Below are 27,875 nucleotides of genomic sequence, written 5' to 3'. Positions count from 1 at the left end.
ATGTAAGTTTTGTAGCACAGTGTATCCCCAGGCCTATTTAGTGAATGTCAGGTGTATTTATACAGTATTACTTTTCTGTATGTGTAAAATGGAAATGGAAAAAGCAGCAGTGATTTTACTTATGCCTGTCAACCAGGATGATATATGTCTACAGATTCTTAGCGTGCAATTCTCTCATGATCCATAAATAGCTGTCAGATTCTTGGAAGACCTGGCAGTACAAACTCATAACTGTTTTTTCCTTAGTGGTTAATTGTAGTAGTTGTCCTTTGGACAATGACATCATTATCAGTGCCTCGTTCAGCAAGAAATATAACTGACTTAAGTATTATACTGAGACTCAAATTGTCTGAAGTGTACCACTACATTGCATGATTACATAAATCCACTTATTATGAACATAATGTTTCACATTAATCACAGCTATGAAAAAAAAAGAGAATGATTATATGTCAAGGGTGCAATGAAAGATGATTCTTCAATCTGTTTCCTGCAAAGTGATTCTACTGCCACCAAAGTACATTCCATGCAAGGCCCACGAAGACAAGATAAAGCGAATGAGGGCTCTTACAGACACATACACACTTATCAGCCAGAAGATTATGACCACCAACCTACTATTGATATAAACCTTTCCAGGTGATGACTCCATCACCTAGTAAGGAATGACTGCTAGTCAGACACAGTGCATGTAGTATCAGTGAGCCTGCTGTCTGTGTGTAGAACAGGGAAGGTCCACGATGTATCTGAGTTTGACCGAGGGCAGATTGTGATGGCCCAGAGGCTCAACATCAGCATTTGAAAATCTGCACGACATGTATGTTCTCGGAGTGCTGTAATGAGCGTCTTCAACACGTGGAGCAACCAAGGTGAAGCCACATCCAGAAACCATGGGGTTGGGTGGCTACCCCTCATTACACACGTCGGACATAGTAGGCTGTGCAGACTGGTGAAACAGGACAGGTGCGAACTGTTGTGGAACTATCGTCATCAGACTTTAATGATGGGCAGAGTACAAATGTCTCTGAACACACAGTACACCGAACATTCCTAATGATTGGCCTCCACAGCCAACGACATGTGTGTGCCAATGTTAACACCAGCAACTACAACTGAAATGGGCACACGAACATCGGCACTGGACATTGGAATAGTGGCAGAGCATTGCGTGGTCTGAAGGATCCCAATACCTTCTTCATCACACCAATGGGAGGGTGCGAATCTGTCATCTTCCAGGGGAACAGCTCCTTCACATCTTTACTGTTGGATGGATACAAGTTGACAGCGGCTCCATTACGCTCTGGGGACCATTCATGTGGGCATCCCTGGGTCCAGTGCAGCTTGTGCAAGGCACCGTGACGGCCAAGTAGTATCAGACACTGGTTGCAGACCATGTACACCCCTTCCCGATTATGATATTTCCCGATGACAGTGGCATTTTCCATCATGGTAATGCGCCATATCCATGACCCGTGGTACAAGAAGTAACGGAGAAATTTTGAAAAAGACTTAAAATTTGAAGACAACAAAAAATTTTTAAGTTTGCCAACACCACCATAATTCTGTCAGAGATAACAAGACAGAAAGGCAGCACGAATGGTGACACGGTTGACTGACCCACGAGAGAAAATCTCGGAGATGCGGAAATGGCGTATGCTTGAACACGGCTGTGTACTGTCCCACGTAAGCTTGCTTACAATATTTCACGAAACAGTACGAAGTGGAGAATCTACAAGATTACGTCGTCACCCTTAAGTATTGATCCTGTAGGGAAAACACTATTTATTGCTCTTGCACAGACTGAGAAGGCAAGACTACCAATAAACGGATTAAAGCCTATACAGAGCCATTTTAAGCAATTAACCTGGAACAGGAAGCAGTTATCCTGGAACAAGAAACAACCTACAAATGTGTTACTGTGGGAAGTATCCTTTGCCATGCACTAAACAGTGGTTTGCAGACTACAAATAAAGATACAGATTTGCTAAATATGTTGCGCTTACATTTTTACATGACACCCAGGTTGACTTCCACTACTGTAACAAAATATTGTGTCAGTTCCAAAACTGTGCCCATTAGTTTAATGTAATCATAACATTAACCTTTAAGAATTTTAAGTTAAAAAGAAAATACAGATACATAATACACAAAAAATGTCAGATGGTAACAACACTGATGAACACAACTGCAACACTTCAATTAGGAAGACATTTAATAGATCAAATATTCCTGAATTTCTACAGAGACAAAAACTGAGTCTGTCCAATGAGGTGAGTGTTCACTGTCTCCCCACACAGGCTCACCTGGACCAAACAGCCACGCTTCATTACTGCATATTCTCATGAGGATCGATACACATTGTTAGCTTACATGGTTTTACACACACACACACACACACACACACACACACACACACACACACACAAATTATACAACTTACATCCGACACATGCATAGGAGAATGAGTATTTAGTGACACTGATGCCACCTTCTGAGGCCGGTACAGATACCGACTGCCACCGCCCCACGTCTCACCCCATGCCGAACTGTCACATGGCGTGTTGCGGTGCCACCAATTTTTTGCCGCACATACTGCTGTGGCCACTGACTGTCAACACAGAAGATCGTCCTGGCCTGCAAGTGCAGGCCCCCCTGCCAGGCACTACATCACCTCGTACAGCCGCACGTGCTCTGCCTCCTCCGCTATGTCCACTAAGCCAGGTGCCTCGGGGTCATGCGGTGGCACCGGTCGCACCCACGACGTCAGGTCGATGCCCGTCTGCAAAAAGCCGATGGATCAATTGTTTTGGAAAGATCTCTCTCTCTCTCTCTCTCTCTCTCTCTCTCTCTCTCTCTCTCTCTCTCTCTCTCTCTCTCTCTCTCTCTCTCTGTGTGTGTGTGTGTGTGTGTGTGTGTGTGTGTGTGTGTGTGTGTGTGTGTGTGTGTGTGTGTGTGTCTCGACTCCCCTACAAAATATGATATTGACTACTAGAACTAGACATCGTTAGAGGTACATGTCAGTATAAAATGAGCATCACTGTATTGACTATTTTATTGCTCTTATTTTTCCTTCTGTCATTCTTTTTTAGTTTGGAATCTGCCTGTGTTGCCTATAATCTGCAACCAAGTGCCAACGAGGACTGTTTTTTCTGCCGGTACCGCAGCAACTCGTGTACTCAGAGTCAGGACAGTTTCAGCTAATCAATGATTCCGAGAAATTACAGTTTGCATTTACGGCTGAATTTTTTTCCATCTTGCTCATAAAGGTTAGCTTTAATCGCCGTGAACAAAGCGATCATGATTTTACTTCTGCTGCAGATCGTTGACCACCATTTCATTGGAACATCATGAGGCTGAGGTTAGCTTAGGACAGGGATTTAAATTCAGGGCTACAAAACCTGTCTTCTGCCATTCGGTGTTTGTGTATCACCTATAAGCCAACGATAGCCGGCAGCTGATATGGCAACACTGTAGTGGCAAGTACAGACGTCAACTGTTGTTTTGTTGTTGTAGTCTTCAGTCCAGAGACTGGTTTGATGCAGCTCTCCATGCTACTCTATCCTGTGCAAGCTGCTTCATCTCCCAGTACCTACTGCAGCCTACATCCTTCTGAATCTGCTTAGTGTATTCATTTCTTGGTCTCCCTCTACGATTTCTACCCTCCACACTGCCCTCCATTACTAAATTGGTGATCCCTTGATGCCTCAGAACATGTCCTACCAACCGATCCCTTCTTCTAGTCAAGTTGTGTCATAAATTTCTCCCTAATTCTATTCAATACCTCCTCATTAGTTATGTGATCTACCCATCTAATCTTCAGCATTCTTCTGTAGCACCACATTTCAAAAGCTTCTATTTTTTTCTTGTCCAAACTATTTATCGTCCATGTTTCACTTCCATACATGGCTACACTCCATACAAATACTATCAGAAATGACTTCCTGACACTTAAATCTATATTCGATGTTAACAAATTTCTCTTCTTCAGAAACGCTTTCCTTGCCATTGCCAGTCTACATTTTATATCCTCTCAGCTTCGACCATCATCAGTTATTTACAATGTCATCGGCAAACTTCAAAGTTTTTATTTCTTCTCCATAGATATTAATACCTACTCTGAATTTTTCTTTTGTTTCCTTTACTGCTTGCTCAATATACAGATTAAATAACATTGGGGATAGGCTACAACCCTGTCTCACTCCCTTCCCAACCACTGCTTCCCTCTCATGCCCGTCGACTGTTATAACTGCTTTCTGGTTTCTGTACAAATTGTAAATAGCCTTTCACTCCCTGTATTTTACCCCTGCCACCTTCAGTATTTGAAAGAGGGTATTCCAGTCAACATTGTCAAAGGCTTTCTCTAAGTCTACAAATGCTAGAAACGTTGGTTTGCCTTTCCTTAGTCTATCTTCTAAGATAAGTCGTAGGGTCAGTGTTGCCTCATGTGTTCCAATATTTCTACGGAATCCAAACTGATCTTCAACTATTGAGTAATTTTAATCAGACTACAGTCATCGTATGTCACCTCAGCAAGACTGCCAAGTTAACTGCTGGTGATGAGACTGTGAAGTGGAAACAACACTAAGGAGCAATCACAGCTAAACAGGGACCGAAACCTCACTTATTGACGGACAGGGACTGTTGAGCATTGCGGAGGGTCGTAAAAAATTGCATGAAATCATCAAAAAGAATCACTCTTGAGTTCCAAACTGCTACTAGCAGTCCAGCCAGCAAAATGACTGTGCATAGTGAGGTAAAAAGAAATGGGGTACAATGGTCGTGCGACACCTTCCTTGTAAGGCACACGAGTCTGTAGGCAATGCTAAGCAACACTCGAAGAGGCGTAAAAAACTGACACCACTGGACAGTGGATGATTGGAAACGAGTGATTTGGAGTGATTAATTGAGCTCTAAGTGGCAATCCAATGGGAGGTTTAGGGGTTGGTGAATGTCAGCAGGACGATATCTGCCATCACGGTAGAGCCATGAGTGAAGAATAGAGGAAGTTCCGTCAGAGTGTGGGGGTATTTTTCACAATTGTGGTATTTTTCACAATTGTTGTGTGGCTTCCTTGTTGTGCTTAATAAAACAATAAATGCAGAAGTATATGAACACATTTTACAGCATTGTTTCCTGGATACAGTAAAGCGATAGTCTGGAGACGACGATTGATTGTATCAGCATGACAATGCACCTTGAAGCATTAAGTTCTGAGGAAAAAAGAAAAGAATAACATTTGGTTGAAAGAGGAGAATGAGGGCCTTCAAATAAACCACATCAATCGAAAAACAAACAATTTCTAGCCGAAGTTTCACATGCACACGGTTTACAGTTATTGTAAAATATGAATATTTGTTTACATAAAATATTTCTTCATGAACTATGCACACTCTCATCATCAGCAGTCTGTACACTACACTGTCAATAGTCTAGTGAAATACTACACAAATAAGAATTTAGCCATTTTATGGAATCGTAGTATATGCATTAAGTTAGTTTACATGATGACATTGGGATGTAAAATCAAGTTTCCAAACTGCATTACTGGCTGCTTCATTATGTGCAAGTTTCTGATGAAAGTAAACCATTTTGGTTTGTTCAAACTTTGATGACATGAAACCAATAGCTGAACATCATCTGAGGGTAGGTGTCGCATCGATACAGTTAAATACAAGGTGGGAAATGGAGGAAAATTTGCAGTTCTCAGACATCTACGGCATGTGAGGCACTTGTAGGATTTCGATGGTGTCGACTATAAAAACAAGCAGCAATGAACTGCTGAACACAGATGGATTGACAATATCTGAGCTGCAGAGCAAAGTCCATTCCATTATAAACACACACACACACACACACACACACACACACACACACACACACACACACAAAAAAAAAAAGTGAACTATGAGAAATACAAGCAACTTAAACATCTGGCCGTAGAACAGACAACACCTACTATAGAGGCGAATACAAATCCCCCACTTGCAAAGAAATGCAACATGATCTGTACTTTCAGTTCTGATAACAATGCTTCACACATTATAGTATCTTTCTCTCTTGTCATACCATATTAGCTCTATTAAGATGAAAAGTGAACTGTTCTAGTTACATTCTGAGATAGTGGAAATAACTTTTTGGGTCTTCTACAATAGCTTCTTTTAGCGAAGTTATTGAGCTGACTTCTTCTTCAATACAAACACAATTCTTATTTTTTCCCTCATGTACCAATTTCACACAGACAGGTATCAACTCTGTCACTACTTGTGTACCTGCCCAAAGTTTCACTTCTGAGACCGAATGACAAAACGAAAGTGTACTTGTGTCACTGTGTTTCACAAAATGAGTTTAGCAACTCAGTGTCATTGTGTAAACTAGCCTTTACATGTAGAATGGAAAAACCAAAAGAAAACATTTAAGGGTTGGAACTGTAGCACAGAAACCTCTTCCGTCTCACTATATCTCCCACCTGCAGCGTGATGGCCAGCACTTACCTGTAGGTGGGCGAAGGCTGCCTCAAGTGCGGGGACCGTCACCAGAAGTGCGCCCGGCCGTGCTGCCGCACGCAGGAGCCGCCACACCGCCACCTGCTTCTCCGCCGGCATGAAGAACTCGAACACGTTGTTCATCACGATGACGTCAGCTGCCCGGATCACGTCTGCCGCATTAGTCACGTCGCCTTCCAGTACCACCACTCTGTCCTGATAGAAAATGTGAGTGCGTCAAAATTGCTTTCCTCCGCAGCAGTACGAGCTCCAGTATGAGAAGGGGTACAACCTCAGCAAGGCGATACAGTGAGAATTACACTCGCTTGTTTTTTAGCGCAACAGTCATTAAAATGTCTACAATCACTTGGAACACTTTGACAGAGGTAGTATTTGAAAGAAAGCCAAATAGTGTAACAAAATGTACGGTCACATTTCGGAACAACATTGAACGGTAATTCACTAGTAGGGGCCGTTGTCCAAGATCAAATAATTTGTGAAAGCTGAAGTTTTATTCAAATCTCTTGGCACGATTTTGTTACCACCTGTATAATTCAGTGACATCTGTCGACAAAGGATGTAAAAGACTGTGTCTCTTCATTACCCTGCACTTAATGAATTTCACAATCAATTATCAAATAATACTCATGATGAAAACCACTCCACAGGGTACCTACTCAAACTTTGGGGGGGGGGATCCCTGAGAATTACAGTAGGTGTGAGGGGGAAGATGGCATCAAGAAGCTCCTGATAAATTAATGGTCTGCATGAGGGAGGTGGTGTGGCAGCATACCACAATAATTATTTTTTCTTTCCTCTGAGCTGACTACCAGCCATAAGCAGTAATTTAACCACCGTTTTCAAACATCAATAATTTATGTTGAATAATATTCATATATTTAACGCACTTTGTATTCTAAAATGTGCGATTTATACAACTCAATAAAATTTGATTTCAGTGCTAGGTTAAAAACACAGAATTCCCTCAGATTTCCCTGATTTTTCCAGGTAAAATGTAATTCCATGAGAATTCCAGGTTTTCCAGAAGAACTGTCACCCTGTTCCATAATCAATATGAAGCCCTGAGAATTCCAGGTTTTCCAGAAGAATTGAGAATTCCAGGTTTCCCAGAAGAATTGCCACCCTGATCTGTCATCTATATGAAGAGGAGTTATCATTAATGGAGTGAGCAAGCAGAAGGAGTCTCAATATTGATTAACCTAACAGAACTAGAACCTGCCATCTTCCACTTGTTGCCAGTCACAAGACTCATCTTGCTTTCTCACTTCATCAATAATTACTTCTTGCCTTGTTGATGGTGCATTGTTTCAGCATCATTATTATTTGATAATTGGTTGTGCGAAGTTCATTAAGCACAAGGGTTTGAGACATCATTATTACTTTATTAAATTCTTTGTCAAAAGTTGTTACTTTAATTCCACATTTTTCAGACTTTGAATTGTAGACCCTATCATCAGTTCTCTCAGTTTTTATTGTAGGATCCTTTGCTATTTGGAATGGTCGACTCCATCATTCTGCTGATTTTGTTACCCAACTACTGCTCTTTAGATGGGTGTTATATTCTGAATTGACTGAGAATGTTGGACTGTCAATTTAAACTCAGCCTAGATTTTATATGAAAGGATTGTGAGTGCTTTTATCCATTATTTACTACATTGTTTTTCAACTTGGGATATAGAAATATTGTTTATTGTATCCCCCCCCTTTTCTATTCAGATGTACCTGTATATCTGACAATGCAACTGTAAGCTGCAAAACTAGTCATTTTAATGAAGGATCATTTAACAGCTGCTGCAGTTTATCAAGATGTATTTCCAGATCTGTGGCTGCCCACAGTATAAAATGTTTTGTTATTGAATTATAGTAACTAAATCATTCTATGAGATTTAAATAAAATTTCAACTTTCACAAATAATTTAATCTTTAAGGACATTCCCTATCTGCAAATTATTGTTCAATATTATTTCGACATGTAAATGTAAAATTCAGTACATAACTTGGCCTTTTTTCCCCCTTTAATATTTCCTCTGATAGTGTGTTCCCAACTGACTATATGTGTAGAAACCACATTAATGAGTACCATGCTGGTGCATATCCTACTGATAAATCTATACACTGAAGCGGCAATGGTGGAAATAAAAAGAAGGTTCACGAGTAGGATTAAAACTGCATATCAATGAATGGATTCACGAATGAGATTACTTCCTCCCAGTGAAAGTGAAGAAAAATTATATGACTTGTTTAACAGAATGAACAGTCTAAATGCACGTGCACTCAATGCCTCTTTCCTCGTGTGAAATCGCAGATGCACAGGAATAAAACGGCATGCACAACAATTAGCGGAAAGAATGGGTTTTCTCATGTCCAACACGATGCCTCATTGTGCAAGCAGTCTGACATGGATCACCTTCTTTGCTTGGGAGCTTGTGCTGTGTTTATTGTGATGAAAAGGTGACAAGAAGAAGAAAACGCAAAAGTGCCTGTAGGTAAAGAAGTATTTCAATAATACAGGTATGAAAAATATAATGTGAAAATGTTGTGTCTGTAAACTTCAAAAGGAGGTCACAGAGAGATTCTACATTTTCTGCTAGGGAAACAGCAGTGATAAGGCTGGCAGCAACATTTTGTCAGTTAGAAATCGGCGACTTATACAGCAGTCAAATACTTAATTCACGTTTCAAAACAAAGCATTCCACTAATGATTCCTGGAACCAAGCACTACTTGAGGTAGGTTCTTAGTCATTATGTGAAGGTTAATTAATTTTCAATGCATCATTTGTGTTTTATTTTATAAAAAAATTGTTTACATAACTTTAATCATGAAATATTATGTGTAGATCAACATCCTCGGACCCCGTAAGTTTGGGAATTTCATAGATGCCAGAATCCATTAGAACAGTCATAGCGATTTCCAATTTTGTATTATTATTATTATTATTTTGTGTCTTTCATTTCAATTTCTAATAGTCTGTCGAAGAGCTACACACACAGTGCTTTTGTTCAGATGTCAGGCTCCTCAGCGGTAGTGCCAATAAATTGCCATAGCATAAATATTTGTCCACAGTTTTCATACAAACTTTTCATAAATTTGTGCCTTATTCTTCTCTGCTTTCTGACTTCGAAAGTTATGGTACCTTATTTTCTACAGTAATACTGTCGGAAACTTTTTATGTAACACTTGATGCTCACAGCACCACATCTCAAATTTTTAGATGCAGCATTCCATACGACTTTTTTTGCCTGTAATCACAAGGTGTATATGTGGACAAGAAAAAAAATTCCTGGATGACCCGGTTAAGAATACACTTTTTTCCTGGGTGAAAATACACTTTTTCCATGGTAAGTGACAGGGGGTGTATGTGGACAAGAAGAAAAATTTCTGGATTTTTCCCGGTTGTCCCAGTTAAGAATACACTTTTTCCCCAATTGAAAATACGCTTTTTCCATGTTAAGTAACAGAATACTTTCTCTCAGATCCACAAAACTTTTCGATCCTTTGAATGATTAAGGTTTTATACACCGGCGTAGAACTTCCCCACACTTTAGAAAATGAACAATCCACCCCAGATCTTTAATGTGCAGCAGCATGTACGATGCATATTTTTGTACTGTGAAAGCATATATTTGAATTCCACCAAAAACAGCATGTTAGTTTGTGAAGCATTGAAATTTAGATTGCGATGCGTTTTAGTAAGCCAATCACAGCTGATGTCATGTGATAGGTACATCATACAAATGTGCTGGTAAAATTTTAAATTATACATAAATGTCTGGGTTCGAAATTCTTGTGTTCGAAAGTGGTTGGCCCTCAGTGTGTTAAGCTTTAAATGAGAATCAAATGCTCTGTGATTTCAGAAATTCAAAGCACATTCACACACTTAACATAATTCATCTTGCGTAAAATGAAATTTACTTTGAAAATAACGCTCTTCAACCACCATTCGCAATATTTTCCTGTGACCCATTACACTTTGTTTCAGCAGTTGTCAGAGAGTGACAGAAAACGACATTACAACACACGCGCAGCTACGATGACATAGGAAGCCCACATGTTCGCGCCTATGTAACTTTAAGAGATCTTACATGACGTCTTAAACAAAACATAACATCAGAGCATAAGCCAAGAGGATCGGAATTCCACAAGCTGGACTAAAATGCATAATTCAAATGAAAGTGCACATTTGTATATGCAGATTCACAAAGAAGTATGCCCCAACCTGATATTAAGCTTTTCAGTGTGGTTTTCGGGCTGCAAATTTTCTTGGAGTACCACTACTGTATTATCTCATGTTTGATTCTTTATTATGGCATAATGCCATGTGTACCAGGAGATAAAAACGGGCACTTGTAATTCAGCAAACAGTTGACACTAGCCAATACTGTGGAATGAAACACTTCATTTCAAATAAATTGATTGCCTCTGCAGAAAAGATTAACAAAAGTCAAATTTCTTTAGCAAATCAACAAAAATAACTTCAGTGTTGTGCAAGGCAATTAATGCTCGACTGCCAAAAACCTGGAAATAAAATAAAATCAGGAAACTAAAACTAATGACATGTTTTAACCTTCCATAAGTATGTGAATGTATTTTAATTCACTTGCTAACTCTCACAGAAATCCATTTTGTCTTCATGTAACATGAGAGTTATAAACTAAGAAGAAACAGAGAAACCACTAAACCTAAACACGGGTCACGTGGAGACCATCATGTAGAAACTACCGCCCTCTCCACTGCAACTTAGACAGTTCTGCATATGCGTGAATTTGGCAGCTTGGGCTCGCCAGAAGAAGTTTTCCAACTAGTGTCTGGCTGCTTGTTGCTACTGCTGATACAGCTAACAACTGTACTTCAAGTAGCCATAAGTGGGAGCAGGTACTGCTCATACGTGATTCTACTGCACACGCGCGCGAGCCTGCTGGCAACTGCTCAAACGAACCTAATGTAAACCATTTGATGTCATGGTCATCTTAACCAGTTTTTTGTTATCAAGTATTGCATAGTCTTCGTCCTAAAGTGTTTGGCACTTTTTGGTGTTGGCAGACGCTTGTGTGTGCATTGCAGCTTGAGGTTATTTTGGTTTTCTTTCTCTCGTTTAAGTTTTATTGCTGCAGTGTTATTCTGCAGTAGCAGGCTAAAGTAAAATTCTTTGTTAGAGTATCAGTTCCGGCCAGTCAAAATTACAAAAATTTAACTGAAAACCAAAACAATGAAAAATTCCCAGTTTTTACAGTTTTCTCCTGGATGAAAAAATTCCCGAGTTTTCCCTGGATTTCCCGGGGTGTATACACCCCGAATAATCTATAAATTTAAGCATGTTTCCTTTGGAGCCAGCAGACATTCTGCACATAAACCACTTCACAGCAAAACTTCAACACACTACATAATGAAACACACACAGGCCCCAGCCGCCTGTCATCTGCTAAAAAGCACAAAGATTCCCACAGAAATTGGAGAGCAATGCACTGTGTGTATGGCCTCCATTTCCAGGAAATTACACACACACAAATTCACATGTGTACTTGAGCTATTGGAAATTTATGTGCATGTGCAAAGCTGAACACAAGAAAAGGCATCGTGTGGATACACCTTCATGAATACAGAACATTGGCTGAATGTAAAACCGAAGGAAGATAAAAGTAATGAGGAGTAGAAGAAATGAGATTAGTGATAAGCTTAAGATCGACATTGGTGAGCATGAAGCGAAGAAGTTGATCTACTTTGGAAGTGAAACAACACGGTGTACAAAGCATCCACGTGAAATATCTAGATATATCTCAGATTCTGGTGGGACACAGCTGAGCACTACAATGGTGTTGGTTGCCTATACAAAACGTATCTCTGGGAGCTAATACTCACTCACACACACACACACACACACACACACACACACACACAGAATTTTGCAATCATTATTGAGTTAATTTTCTCAAAGTGTTGGTGACACAGTCACTGGATTGCCCTACATTGTCTGACCTTGCTCTCAGTGAGTGTTTTGCAGGTAAGATGAAACTCACAAGCAAGAGTCCTCATGGATGGACTATGTTTTGAAACTACCTATATGATGATGTGAGAAAAGAGAAGTAGATTGCTCCCGACGGGATTCAGATCCACAACCTGGAGCATATCAACCAATTAACTTAAACACTAGGCTATGGCAGTTTTATAGTGCGTGTCATTTTCAAGGCTCCAGTGGACCTCAAGAGATCTTGATATTCTTTTTTATCAATTACTTATAAACGAGGGCCCACCAGAGGAATGACTGCAAGGTGTAATACTTGCGACTGTAACTACACCATCATACTATTGGCTTCAAAAAGCCAAGTCCACCACTAAGGATCTTTGCTTATCATTCAGAAATATTGATAAAATCTCCAGCAGTCTGCACCTGTGTCATGTTATGTTCTACAGTAGACATGTGAACCACAAGTTGTGACAATATACTACTGATGAAATCTCACCGAATGACTACTTTGACACCATCCTCACTAATCCCAGTTCCTCTGATACGGACCTATCGAGACAGTGGCTAATTCTGTGCTCGTCACAGACACTTGCCCCGTGTCATCTGTTGTTCAACTTGTCACAGATGTTAATGCAAATGTGGAATGTCACTGACAATTTCCTTTCATTTTTGCAGCCATGAAAATAATTTAGTTTGCACGCCTTCAGTCCCATACACACACATCGATGTCATGTGCGACTCTGTCGCAGCCTGCAGTACACCTCTACATCTGTGTGGCACTTTGTAGTACTGTGACAAGACTCTTCACATCCACGGAGTTTTACCGGCCACAGCAGGCATATTTTGTTCTGACAATAAGCTACATTATATTTATTTATTTAGCCAAAACTAGTTTCAAAGTTAAAGCCTCGCTATCAAGTATAAAAAATATGTAACAAGTAAACCTCGGTGTAGCAAACTAATAGAAAGTTGTGAAAGAAGCAAAATCACTTTTATCATCATTATATACCCATGACAAGATACTTTTTCTCATTGTTCTCATTATTCTTAGCACATGCCCTAGCCACTGATATTGATGTACATTTAGATACCTTTTATGCTTACAATTTCTTCCCAATTTTTTTTTAGTAACTGGCATTTTATTCATAGCTGGAATGGTCAATATCAACTCAGGTGCTGTAAAAATGAAATTCAAGTCAAAATTGTGTCAGACACACACAAAAAGTAACAATAGTAAACATGTGAAGCAACTTGTTACAGTATGCACATAATTAAATGCATAACAGATTGCTGCTACCACAACAATATTATGAAAAGGATAATTGCTACTTACCATATAGCAGTGATACTGAGTCACAGGTAGGCACAATAAGAAGACTGTCACAAAATAAGCTTTCAGCCAGCAAGGCCTTTGTCAAAAATAAGCGAAACACACACACACACACACACACACACACACACACACACACACACACACACACACACCTGACCACAGTCTCTGGCAGCTGAAGTCAGACTCAACTGACTTTCCAACTTTGCAGCTGGCAACTGAATTTTATTATGAAAAGAATATATACTAAAGTTGCTGCAATTTACAGCTATAAATACAATGATAGATACTAAAAAATTAATGGGAAGAAATTCTAAGCATTAAACAGATCTAAATATATCTAGATACATACAGGTTGTTCAGTTACTGTAAACTGTCAATCTCTGTTTATGATAATCACATACAATAAGTACAGTCTCACCATATCACAGCATTATGCTTTTTTGGAGAATATATATAGACATCTCTAAATCAATACTTAACTTATGAAGGTGACAAATGAATTTGTCGAAACCAGTAAAGTAAAATAGGAATATATTTGCAACTGACAACTGAATTTTATTGGAAAAAGAATATGTACTACAGCTGCTGAAATTTACAGTTGGCATAATTCGTATCACTTCAGGCAGGGGGGTTACCTTCATGGTCTAGGATGTTATTGAATTTAGAATAAGTTAAAATCCAAGAGTAAGTAATAAACACGTATTTTTTTGTTTTCTCCAAAAAAATTCCTGCCCTGAGATACAGGTCTCCAAAGATGACACTGTGAACACCATTTTGAAGACGCGAGTTTTGGAAAAAATTTTAATATGTTGTATCTCTGGAACAGTTCTAGGTATTTTGTTGTTTTTTTTTATTTGAAAGATAATTGCTTTATGATTACAACGAACTCCTCCATTTGGACTTATCTGTCAAAGTTCTTTCACTATAGCATTCTGAACTTTTTTATAATTTATGGAATTTTTTTTTCAAAAATGCCAATCCATAAAATTTTGATTTTTTTTCCCCTGTTCATTAGTACCACATAGTTCTACATTCCTTGGAAAGGAGAGCTTCCACTTTTAGGTTGAATACGTTTTACAAACAATTGAAATTTTTGCCATACATAAAACCTGTTTTATTACCACATTATCACTTAACAGGCTCATAAAAAATCAAAACCTAGCCTCATTCAACATAATTTTGGTTTTGAAAGATGGGTATGAGACTCATTTTTCAAGCATTTTAAATGGTTCCAAAATGTATGTGAAAGGTCCAAAGTCAAAGGTTTCTATTTCTACAACTTCTGTGCACTCTGTCTTGTATGGAAATTAGCCAGTCAATGAACCAAAAATGTGTTCCACTGCTTCAGTATCTTCCTTTGATAGAGAGTGATGCCTTCCTGTTGAATTTGTTTGCTGAAGAGGCTTCTAAGAAATCTGAGACATGCAGTGAGCTCTGTGTTTTCGTGAGGAATTTGCCAGTTGACACAGTTGCAGTGTGTTTTGTGAAAAGGACTGTTTGAAATGTCTTCTGACCGGGGCCAAGTGAGAGTGAAGTGTGCTGACTATTTCCATATCCATGAAAGAGTGATATACAAGACAAACAAAAAAGCAGACTTTGTTCAGGTTGGGAATACTTGTTCTCATTTGAAAACTGTTTCAAAGTGAAGATGTTTCCAGTGGCAACTTTTTTGTATTCTAAATGTTTTGACAGAACAACAACAATGATAGTATCTGAACAAGGTGAAGCCTCCCATGGTGCAAATGATACAGATTCTGCGTCAATAGAGGAAGAATTAAATACCCTGAATCAGTCAACTACAGAAGTAGGTGTTAGTCCTGTTAAGAAACTGGTCAGTGAAGTCAAGTCATAAGCTCTATGCATCAAGAAAGTGCAGAGAAATTACTAAAGCTATGGATGAATACACTACAGCAAAACTGACCACACTCCTCAAAGTAGAAATTCCATCCTCAGAAGAAAATGAACCAAAGCACTCTTGCACCTCTTGCCAGGAATTTTTCACAAATATCAATTCAGCTGTTGAATATTGTGAAGTGAAAAGCTGCAAGTTTTAACTAGTATTCAAGAGACATTTTCTACGAAAACAATTTTGCACCACATTCCATCAGTATCAAAGTACATGGTAGACAAATCAAGATATGTGAGGTCTGTAAAAGGAGTATTTGCAAGACCAGATCCCTATTATGGTCATCCTGTAGAAGCAACCCAAGTTCAAATAGTGCAGTCATTTTATCTGGAAGGTAAATGGGACTGTTCAACAGAGTGCCAACAAAAAGACACTATAACTGAAACAGTTCAAGCTCAAAAAGTTGTGAAAGTGAAGAGGTACATGACTCGCAGTATTAAAGAAATTTTTGCAATTTGTAAGAGCAACTATAGAACTTTACATATTGGAAGATCAAAATTTTATGCACTACGACCAAAGTGGGTAGTTCCACGTCCACCTAGAGATGTCTGTTTGTGTGTGTACTGTGCGAATTTTCAACTTTGTGTGGTAACTTTGAAGAACTTACTGGAGCACACGACATACAACACCTTAGTTGGGCATGTGAAGTCATTATAGTCTGTGACGTAAAGCGAGAGACTTGTTTGTTTCAAGAATGTGGTGACTGCCCTGGAAAAGGAGACTGTCTTTACAGACACTTGGCCTGGAAGACGTAGCAGATAACTCTGCAGAAATTACATATGCGACATGGGAGGAAAATAAACTAATTGAGGAAACTGTTGCATTTGACAGTTTCATTGATGAACTTTGTAAATAGTCAGAGAAAGCAGTAACACACCAGTAGCATCTGAAGAAATTGCAACAACACACTGCAGCAGTAAAAGGGCGTGTACAGGCTGAAGAACTATGTTTAGTGCTTCACCGTGATTTTGCTGAGAACTGGTTTGTAATTCTGTTTGTAAGTACAGGGTATAATTGGAGTAATGACCAGGTTTCATTTTTACAGCAGTGACATATTTTCAAAACAAGACCACAAGTACTGCAATTATAAGTGATGACACAGGACATGACTCAGCACAAGCTTTGCTAGCAATGTGCAAAATTCTTCAACTGCAAACAGGGGCAGAGAAGATCATCATTATTTCTGCTGGTGCTCCTAGTCATTTTACAAATCGTTACCAGCTGTTTGAATTGAGTAAGTCGCTTGTGCCAACTGACTGGGTATACAGTACTACTGGTCATGGGAAGGGGCCTTGGGATAGTGAAGGAGGCCTGCTGAAGCACCATGCTACAAAACATAATCTTTTCAGACCAAATATAGCTGCAATTCAGAATGCTGAAGATTTTACAAGAGTTGTGAAATCTTACACATCCACAGCCTTCATTCTTTTGTCCAAAGAGGAAATCAAGGAATTCTGTGGGCAGAAAATAGAATAATGGTCCAAACAAACTAATTCTGTGAAAGGAATTCAGAAGTAACATTTTTGGATTCAAAGTGATGGGAAAACTCATATTGCACGCACTTTAAAGAGCAAGGAAGAAGAAATTTTGTTGATTTGGTAAACACCTCAGAATCGGCAGGATAATATTCAGATTCACAACGTGAGAAGGGGGACACATTTTTAGTTAACTGAATGGCTAATTTCAGTACAAAACAGAGTGCACAGAAGTTGTATAAATTGAAACCTTTAAGTCTTTGGACCTTTCACATACATTTTGGAACCATTTAAAATGTTTGAAAAATGAGTCTCTTACTCATCTTTCAAAACTAAAATTATGTTAGGTTTTGATTTTTATGAGCCTTTTATATGATAATAAAACAGGTTTTACATATGGCAAAAATGTCAATTGTTTATAAAACCTGTTCAACATAAAAGTGGAAGTTCTCCTTTTCAGGGAGTGTAGAACTATACGGCATAAATCAACAGAAAAAATAAAAATCATATGGATTGACATTTTTGGAAAAAAAAAAAAACACATTTCATAAAAAAGTTCAGAACGTTATAGGAAAAGAATTTTGACAGATAAGTCCAAATGGAGGATTTCTTTGTAATCATAAAACAATTACTTTTCAAGTAAAACAACAACAACAACAACAACAACACAGTATCCAGCACTATTCCAGAAACACACCACTTTCAAACGTTTTTCCAAAATTCGCATCTTCAAAATGGTATGCACAGTGTCATCTTTGGACGGTTGTATCTTAAGAGCAGAAATTTTTTTGGAGAAAACAAAATAGCACGTGTTCCTTACTTAGTCCTGCATTTTAACTTATGCTAAATTCAATAACATCCGAGACCATGAGGGTAAGATTTTTTCCTAGCCTGCCTGAGTTGATATTGACCATTCCAGCTATGAATAAAATGCCAGTTACTAAAAAAAAAAAATTGGGAAGAAATTGTAAGCATAAAAGGTATCTAAATGTACATCAATATCAGTGGCTAGGGCATGTGCTAAGAATAATGAGAACAATGAGAAAAAGTATCTGTAAATATGAGAATCCGGCCTCCAACAAGAAGCACTAAATGCCAGTCAACCATCAGCCAAAGAATTCAAGAAGATTATGGTGAAAGTGTACTTCAGTTTAGCATGTTTGATGTCCCGTGTCACTTCATGACATGTCTCTCCACCAGTTAAGTTATGTTCCACAGAGCACTTGAACCATTCTTTTATCGAAATTATGTGGAACTAGTCAGTTTACAGCACAGCACAGCACACTACAGCACAGTACAGTACAGTACACACACACACACACACACACACACTAATGTTAACATTAATAACCATATTATTTTTAGTCCTACTCAAGCAACTACACTTAATATTTGTTTGCAACTAACTGTCAGACACACTTGGTAATAATAGCAAGAGGAGTAAATACAGCAGCCCACCCCCAACCATACAGAATTGAGGCACTGTAGCATTCGTCTAAGTGACAGCCAACTGCTCAATTCTTTTATCTGCCATTGACCAGGGAATCATCTTCACTTCTTCCAGTATTTCTACTCCCCTCACAATTGTCTGTATGGTATTAACAATTACTTTTGATCACATACCTGGAAATTATATTTCTTGATAATATCACGTTGTAGATTACAGAAGTCTTTATTTATTTCCACTCCAAAAATCTTGGTTGCCTTCGTGTATATGTATGCCTATAAAAAGAACACAGAAGTTTCTTTAGGTTATAAATTGTAACTAAAACAAGTTACGTTTCACAATATTTATTAATAGCAAAAGTACACTGTATAGAAGGAAAAAAAAAATCACAATTTTGTGTTTGTTGCAGTATTTTCATGTTCTTATTTCCAGAGATGGTGCTCAGCTACAAATTTTATTTGTTTCATTAACTAGTTTATGGAGACAAACAAATCTGTTGTTGTTCTAACTTACCAAAATCTGTAATTTAACAAAGAAAAAATTTACACTCAAAGGCAGTTTTGGATTCCACAAGTTCTGAGAGATGACTGGTGCATTATAATTTCAAAGTCAAAGCACCTACTTGCTTATATCTATTAATGAATTTAATTTTGAACTGGATAATACTGTGAATAAAAATCAGTTGAATGTGGAATAATTTGCTATACAATTTAGCAACTTCAGCTCATTTTTGGTACAGGGTGTCACATAAAATGTGTCACCATTTTGTTTCTTTGTATACACTTCACTGTCGAGAAACACTCAAAGGAATATCAACCACCATGGAAAACCTCTGAACAATTGTTCTAGAGCTCAGATCAGGCCCAAATATGTCCACCGTTTTGATTCCCAACTTCCTTGACACGAACACTAATATTAGTGATAACCCTACAGCACACTTCTTCCATGATTTGATTGCAAGAGTGAAGGCGCCCAAGCTCAATTAAATCATGTAGACGTTAGGGAAAAATTGTTTCTTTTTGATACTGCAAAACAAAGAAGTTACATAGGTTCAGGTCTGGACTATTGGGGGCCAAAATTGCCTCTCATAGAAATGTCTTGGAAATCTGAGCGAAATGTCCCATATTGGAAAACACTCGTGTAAGAAATCCAACACAGTGTTTGCGTGTGGAAGGGCAATACAGTAGCAAGAGGCTACAGAATAGGATTATTTTGGAGTGTGCTCAAATAAAGTGCACTGTTAACAGTTTCTTTTTTTTTTAAAAAAAAAATCTAAGAAGTCCATGACTGGAAATTGCAACCCCCACTGTGATCCTTGCAGCACGATGTCGTTCACGATGTAGTTGCTGTTTTTCCAGTACCTCAACAGTGTTTATTTTATTTGTTAATCATCCTGGAGGACCACCTCACTACGGATCAATTGGAATGAAAATAAATCTAATCTAATCTAAAATCAGACCATCCAAATAAAAATGAACCTCATCTGAAAACCAAACGTCATTGAGAGTTTGTTTCATATCCTCCGCGCAGCGGACAAACAGAAGACTCTGCCTCTTGTACTCTGCAGAGAGCTTATGAGCAGAGGTCAACTTTGTACAGGTACATCTGTAGATCACTTTTAAGAATCCATTGAACAGAGCGTCTGGATATGCTCTATTGGATTGCTCCCTTTCTGCACGTTTCACCGGAGCTTCCTTGTAGAGCAACTTGTACCACTTGAGTATTCTCCGGCAAACAAACAGGCTTCAGCCGAGGTGGTTTCGCTTCCAATATTGAACCTTCCCGTGCAACCTGATCATACAGCCTGTGAATTGTTATCTTGTAAGGGACCCACCTTGTGTTAAACTGTTGTCAAAACTCCTCTGAGTCGAAACAGGACTTCTCATTTCGTGGCAAAGAAACACAACTGGCAATCACTGCTGTAGTTTAGCCTTCCTAAGTCAGCCGTGTTGTAAACACTAGTCTCCTAGTGAAGGTATCATGAACTGCACATGATTTCGTAAGTCATTTGTTTCTCCTAGCTTAACTGTTACTACAGTTGAGGTGCTGAACAGGATATCTAATGTGACTTATAAATTATGTAAGGAACAATCTGTGACTTTTGTTTGCCACCCTTTGGATTGAATACAGGACCAGGACCACACCTGTGGACCTCCTACACATTTCAAACAGCACCACCGAGGGCTCTGCTGTGGCCTCACCAGCCAGTGAGGTCACTCAGATGTCCACAGGTGGGGCCAACTCACACCAGAGCCACTAACTGCTCTTATATTATGTACTATATGTGTGCCTATCATCCATCTATTTCCAGACAAGCTCCACACTGAGCCTGCAATAACATTGTTTTCCAAACAATATTAACAAGGGGCAAAAAAGTACCCTAGGATTCTGTTACACTTTTGCTAACACTTATCTCCCCTCAGACAACTACTGTGGTCTTCAGTATGAATAGCATTTTGACTCAGCTCTCCACGCTACTCTATCTCGTACAGTCTTCTTCATTTCTGCATAACTACTACATCCTACATCTAAAGGGTGTTTAAAAAAAAATGTATGTTTTTTGAATGCATATATTTATTAAACTTTAAGACATATGAATATGAAACTTTACACACATATTTACGAGCCTCTCAAGTTCGGATTACAGATGTTCAGTATGTCCTCCATCAGCGACACGAACAGTATCACATTGATACTCAAATTCCTCTCATACTCGGGCAAGCATGTCCTTTGGCACTGATGTTATGGCAGTATGGATTCGGTTCTTCAACTCTTCCAGATTCTGTCAGAGTGGTGGTACATAAATGTTGTCTTTAACGAAACCCCACAGGAAGAAGTCAGAGGGTGTCAAATTCGGTGACCGTGGAGCCCAGCTGAGACATGCTAAGTTGCTGGCTCCTTCACGACCAATCCAACAGTTTGGTAGAGTTTCATTCAGATATTCACACACTTGGTGACTCCAGTGAGAGGGTGCCCGGTTTATTGAAAAATGAAGTTTTCTTCATGCAGCCTCAGAAACAACCAGTTTTGTAACATAGCCTGATACTGCTGACTGTTAACCGTGTTTCCATTAAAGAAGAATGGGCCGTAAACAGATGATCGAGATATCGCACAAAACACATAGACTTTGGGCTGCATGTGGGTTCTGTAGGTCCCAAATTCGAACATTGTGTTTGCTTACCTGACCACTAACGTGGAAAGTCGCTTCATCACTGAACACAATGCATTGTGTGAAAGTATTATCATTGGCAATAGCATCAAGAATCTCATTACAAAATACCACAGGTCTCCGTTTGTCATCAGGACGCAGAGCTTGTAACAGCTGTAACTTGTATGGCTTCATAACCAACTTACGTCTCAAAACACGCCAAATTATTGTTGTAGGCAGCTGTAACTCCCTACTGACACAACAAGCTGATTTTGAAGGGCTATGTTGGAAAGCGGTTTGAATTCATGCAACATTTTCTTCAGGAACACGAGGGCGGCCACGACTCTTTCCTTTACAAACACATCCTGTATCTAGAAACTGCCGATACCATCAGCGAATGTTCCACCCATTCGGAGGATCAATTTGGTACATCAACATGAAACGTCTTTGCACTGTAATCGCGGAATTGCACTTTGCCAACTTCTTCTTCTCTCTCTCTCTCTCTCTCTCTCTCTCTCTCTCCTTCTTCTTCTTTCTTTCTCTCTCTCTCTCTCTCTCTCCTTCTTCTTCTTTCTTTCTCTCTCTCTCTCTCTCTCTCTCTCTCTCTCTCTCTCTCTCTCTCTCTCTCTCTCTCTCTTTTTTTTTTTTTTTTTTTTTTTTTTTTTTTTTTTTTTTTGGGTTTAAGGGCGCTCAACTACTGAGGTCATTAGCGCCCTGTCACAATTGTTAGAGCACATAGAATCTAGTAAAACTCAAGGGGGGGGGACACCAGAAAGTTCTTACAAAGATGCAGATAAAATAAGTGAAAGAGTTAGATGTCTTTGGACATGCCAGTCAAAGTAATGAAACGAAGTACACAAGCAGCTGCTCGAGCGTCATCAGCTAAAATATCCTGTAAAGTAGATGGCAGAGACAGGACAACACGAGATTGACTAAAACGGGGACATGACAATAAAACATGGCACACCTTCTTCCTACTGTAATTACTACTTAGTAATTGGACTCTCTCCATTCTCTCACTACCGTCTCTAATGTGCAGTTAAAAAGTAGGGGTGACAAACTATCTCCCTGCCTTACTTCTGATTATTTCAAAAGTTTTTGACAATTCCCCATAGATTTTACTTTTGATATTGTGTTTGTTAAAGTTCGTTTAATTATTTCGGTTGTTTTATTGTCAAATGTAAATTCCTTTATAGTGCTGATTAGGACATATCTAATAGGGTCGTATGCCTTTTTAAAATCTACTAAAGTTATCACGTGTTTTAAGTTTCTGATTTTCTTCACTTCTGTTATGTTTCTTAGATTTAGTATTTGCTATGCACAAGACCTTCCCTTCCTAAATCCTGCTTCGTACTCTCCTAGTTGTGGGCTGAACATTCCTTCAGCTATCTTTTAAACTGCCATGGACAGATCTTATATGTGACTGGTATAATTGTTAGGATCAGTTTTCTAATCTCTTTTATGTAGTGGATGCATTAATCGTTACGTCCGTTCTGAAGGTAATCTGCTTGTTATCCAAAGTTCAATAATGATTTCTGTTAGACATAGAATAATGTTGTCACTAGTTTGTTTCCACAATTCAACAACTATATTGTCTTCTTGCTTTTTATTTTCTTTTATGATTTCTCTGATTTACTCTATTATTGGTAGCTCTGAAGCTGGTTGTATCTGGTTTACATGATCAAAATGAAATACTTCTTTTGGTGAATTGCTGTTGTGTCGTTCTTTGAAGTTGACCACAAGTATTCTGCAGTTCTCAGTGTTGTTTGTATTTTTGGATCTATAAACTGTAATCTTCGGGGTGTGTTCTTTAAACTATTTTTGAATGTTTTATAAAAGTTCCTTGTGTTGTTCTGTTTAAAATGTGACTCAACTGACATTAGCTGATCTTTTATAAGTTGTACTCCCAATGTTTGAGCCTTTTTGGGGCATGTTTCCTTGCTTTTATAAAAATTTTCCTGTTCTTATCATTTTTATTTGTGTCCCGGATATTCTAAGCTCATTGTCTCTTTATAATCAACTCCTCACAATCATCGTACTACCCAGCATGTTTCCATTTATTTTTAAGAGCAACAGTTTCTTCTGCAGGCAGAGTGAGGCCTTTTTGGAGTTGTTCCAAACATTTAGGTATTTTTTTTTCCCAAATACATTTTGCAATCACTTTCTCTAGGTAACATCTGTATATCAAACTTTCAGGGTTAGTATTGATTCTTTTTTTCTAAGTATTGGTCTGACATTGAATTTAATGAAAGATAGGTATATAGTGGTGTGAATCCAAACCAGCAATTTTTATACTGAGTACCTGTGTTGCAGAGTCTACTTATAGAAATGTGATCAAGTTGTTTCTCACCACAAATCGGATTTTGTGATACCCATGTATTTTGTTTTTTAGGCAGTTTTCTGAAGAATGTATGTTTTAGTACTATGTTATGCTGTCTGCACAGGCTTAAAATTCTTTCTTTGTGCTGCTAGTTCTTTTATGTGCAGCAGATTTCTTACTATTGACCTGTGCTGACATTCTTTGAAAATTTGTGCATCAAAATCTCCAAGTAGTAATGCTGTGTTTTTTAATGAAATGTGATCTAAGGCATTCGACACATCTTACCAAATTTTTTCTTTTTGCTCTCTCTGTGTTCTGTTTTTCTCATTTGTTGGTGCATGTGTATTTAAAATAGTCTAAACTTTGTTTGAGAATTTAAATGTTAAATATGGAAAGTCTTTCATTAATTGATTTAAATTCTATTATTGAGTTTTTGATTACAATGAAATCTGTTCCAAATTAGGGTACATTCCTCATAACTCTTTTTGGGTTTGATAAAACCGCTGAGACAGGAAAGATCGTATGAAGATGGAGTGGTGGCCATGAAAGCCCCATTGACGCAGTTGTGCGAGAATACAGTGTCTCCAAGTAGTATCATATGCCTTACCAATATCAAAGAATATGCTTACACAGGAATGTTCACGCAGAAAAGACTGCTAAGGTTTGTCAGCACAGTGGACTGAAATTTCCAGAATTCACACAGAGTGGCTAAGGAGTTTCACGGTCTCTAACAACCAGATCGGACGACAGCTAACCACTTGCACCAGGGTCTTTCCTACGCAGCTTGTAAAGGTGATAATCCGAAAATACTGGGACGTGTGCAGTCCTTTCCTGCATTTCTCCAAAGGTCATTCTGCCATATTAAGTTAAAATATTCGAGGAGCATGTCCTTTGATACTGTTGGCAAATGTCGAAGGATGTAGTACCGGATTTCATCGTGAGGAGGCACAGTATTATGGGTCTTGGACAGTGCCAAATCCAGCTACCACAAGGAGAAAGGGCAGTTGTCAGACTCAGAATCGTGGCATCTGACATCCAACTTGCCCCTCTCTACAGTCGCCCAGTAGTGGCAAAACGCTTGATGTTGGCTGGCATTGGCAGTAGTTTTCCCAAAATGCTCTGCCAGCATTTGAGCAATGTCTCCGGGCATTGCTTGGAGACGCCTTTGTTTCAGCACTGCTGCCATAGGTAAATGACTATGTTTACCAGAAATCCTCGGGATGGATTCCCGTACTTTTGTAGAAGTAGAACATGTGGAACACTTGCCATGACCTTTTCTTGCTCTCCTGAAGTACATGTCAAGCCTTAGCTCTTGCGACTCTAAACGCTACGAGGTTGTCTGTTGTCAGGCAGCATTTAAACCGACTAAAATCCACATGCCTGTCTCGGTTTGCCGAACAGCACTCATCTGTACACCAAGGTTCAGGTTGCCTCCTAAGGTTACCTGAGGACTTTGGGATCGATAGGTCAGTGGCATGACGGACCACTCGTGTGATGTCGTCCACCTACTCCTGGATGCTGCTGCGGTGTTCAAACTCAGCCAGCTGGCTGAACAGTGTCCAGTTAGCCTTCATGAGCATCCATTTTGGAGGCTTCTCTTTAGGGTACAATGCGTCCAGTAGATGAATGTGGAGTGGGAAATTGTCACTACAATGATGATTATCAATGACCTCCCACTGAACAGAGTTTGTGAGGGCTGGAGAGCAAAAAGAAAGGTCGATGGCTGAGAATTACCCAGTAGCGGTACAGAAATGAGAGTGAGTACCTGTGTTGAGGATGCACAGCTCATGAGACATCACGAGGCTCTCCAAGACCCGCCTGATGGCGGAGAAGTCCAGCCCCACAAGACGTGACAAGCATTGAAGTCTCCCAGTAGGAAAAATGGCTGTGGGAATTGTTCCACAAGATCTATGAGAGGCTCAGAGCTTACTGAATCTTGCAGAGGGAAAACAGCGAGCACACACTGATCCTCCGACACATGTGAATTTTGACAGCAACTGCTTGCAGGTCAGTAGTAAGTCGAGACCAGAGGCACGATGCGCATTATTGACAAACACATCAACGCCTCCTTAGGGTCTGTCCCCAGTCAGCTCACTCTTTCGGCGAAGGATAGAGCCCCGTAGCACTGGAGTGTCAGTGGCATTCCTGTGAACAGGGGGCATTCCTGTGCTAGTTTCAGTTCCTCCACATTTGTTCTGGACCCACTAATGTCCACTGTAATATGGGGGCCATCTATCATGGGGGTTGCACTTCCACTCTGTCTTTCCGCTGCGGAGGAGAGCCCATATCTACCGTGAGCTCAATCTTGGTGTGAGAGAATTGCCCCTGTCCGACATCGAGGTCTATTATCTCTACTAAAGAACTGAGAGAGATTTCAGATAGGATGACATCACTCTCGTTGGACTGTTTACTTCCCCACTCCATCAGTGGTGGATGCCTGACCTTTGATTTTTTGCCTAGGGCAGGCTTCAGAGCCACAACTGCATAAATGGTAGTAGGAGCACTGGACAATGGACCAGACTGTATCTTTGAAGGAGCAGGGAGCTCCAAAATGTTAGCGACCACAGACTTGACTGATGTTTTGGGAGGAAGTATACAGTACGAAGTAACTGCAGTAGCACAAGTACACTGACAAACACAGGTACTAGTGCTGACACAAGCTACCTTCGTTGGTGTAGCAGCATCAGTTTTCTGTACTGGTTGTTTAGCAACTGACACAAAGGATGTAGCGAACATCGGGGCCTGCACGGTCTTATAAATCTTGGGTCTCACCATAATGTATCTGTCGTGTGGTTTTATCTGATGTAACTTCCATTCTTCAAGGAAGTCCCAGCAGTCCCTGCTCCAGACAGGGTGAGCCCCTGAGGAGGAGAACATATTATTCCCTCGTGGGTAGCCTTACCACATTTGCCACAAGTCTCTTTTCCCTTACATCCGAGAGTGGTGTGCCCAAAGCACATTGGGTCGGGGACAGAGGGCCTCACTGTTAAACGAAGAAAACCCCTCCTTAATAATGTTTTGGGAGTTTTGTGCTATTAAAAGTGAGGATGAACAAGTCTGATGTAATCAGATTACCTTCCACTCTTTTCATACTATTCTGCACATCTACAACACCTTTTTGGCCCATTCAACTATCAGGTCTACTTTGAGGATGTCCACCAGGTCTCTAAGTGTCACAATATCTTCACCATAGTTTAATGTCTTGATGTCTTCACCAGCAGTGTCTCATTTTGTAACTCTTCAACTGATTTTAAAGTACCTGCAATCCCCTCTAAACCCTTTTATATATGTAAAAAGTTGATAATTTCTTAAAACTTCCCTCTTCCTGTTTAACCAATAAAAACACGCTGGCCAGCAGCATGTGTTGTGTCACTAAAAGCAAGAATTATGTAATACCCCTGAGTCTGGAGGACTGGTTACATGAGCCACCTTATTTGATTGGGTGTCTGTACCTACCAGCAGCCCACCCATACTGCTAGGAGGTGGAAGAGAAAACTTCAAAAGATCCATCTCGGTCCCACGAACAGCTAGAAAAATGAAAGTACACTTAGACAGAGCCCCGGGTGCTTAGGAAAGCCTCATACAGTTGAGGTGCGGCAGGTTCCCCACAGACGGCTGCCCCGCCTCACCAGCCACACATCTCATCAGTGTGCAGCACACTGAGATTGAGCAGTTTTTTTGTAGAGGTTTTTACAATCCTGGCAATCGGGGCTGTCTAGCCGAGATCCCCGACACACAACGTTCCACTGCTGCGCCGTACAGTGGTCACTGAACATGCCT

General features: G+C 39.5%; 1 protein-coding gene across 1 annotated transcript in view; it reads right to left on the bottom strand.

Annotated features, from left to right (window-relative positions):
* Nucleotides 1-2,194: 2,194 nt before the first annotated feature.
* The window catches only part of LOC126109890 (uncharacterized), a 54,957-nt gene continuing 29,276 nt past the window's right edge, over nucleotides 2,195-27,875 (bottom strand). The window contains exons 5-7 of the mRNA XM_049914979.1: nucleotides 18,804-18,902; nucleotides 6,492-6,698; nucleotides 2,195-2,779 (exon numbers count right to left, since the gene is read on the bottom strand). Coding sequence (XP_049770936.1) covers nucleotides 2,663-2,779; nucleotides 6,492-6,698; nucleotides 18,804-18,902 — 423 coding nt within the window. The 3' untranslated portion in view covers nucleotides 2,195-2,662. The remainder of the gene's footprint in view (nucleotides 2,780-6,491; nucleotides 6,699-18,803; nucleotides 18,903-27,875) is intronic.

The sequence above is a fragment of the Schistocerca cancellata genome, chromosome 12, assembly GCF_023864275.1.
Source record: "Schistocerca cancellata isolate TAMUIC-IGC-003103 chromosome 12, iqSchCanc2.1, whole genome shotgun sequence".
NCBI classification, from domain to species: Eukaryota; Metazoa; Arthropoda; class Insecta; order Orthoptera; family Acrididae; genus Schistocerca; species Schistocerca cancellata.
Note: the sequence above shows the minus strand (reverse complement) of the source record. Positions and strands in the feature narration are given on the sequence as shown.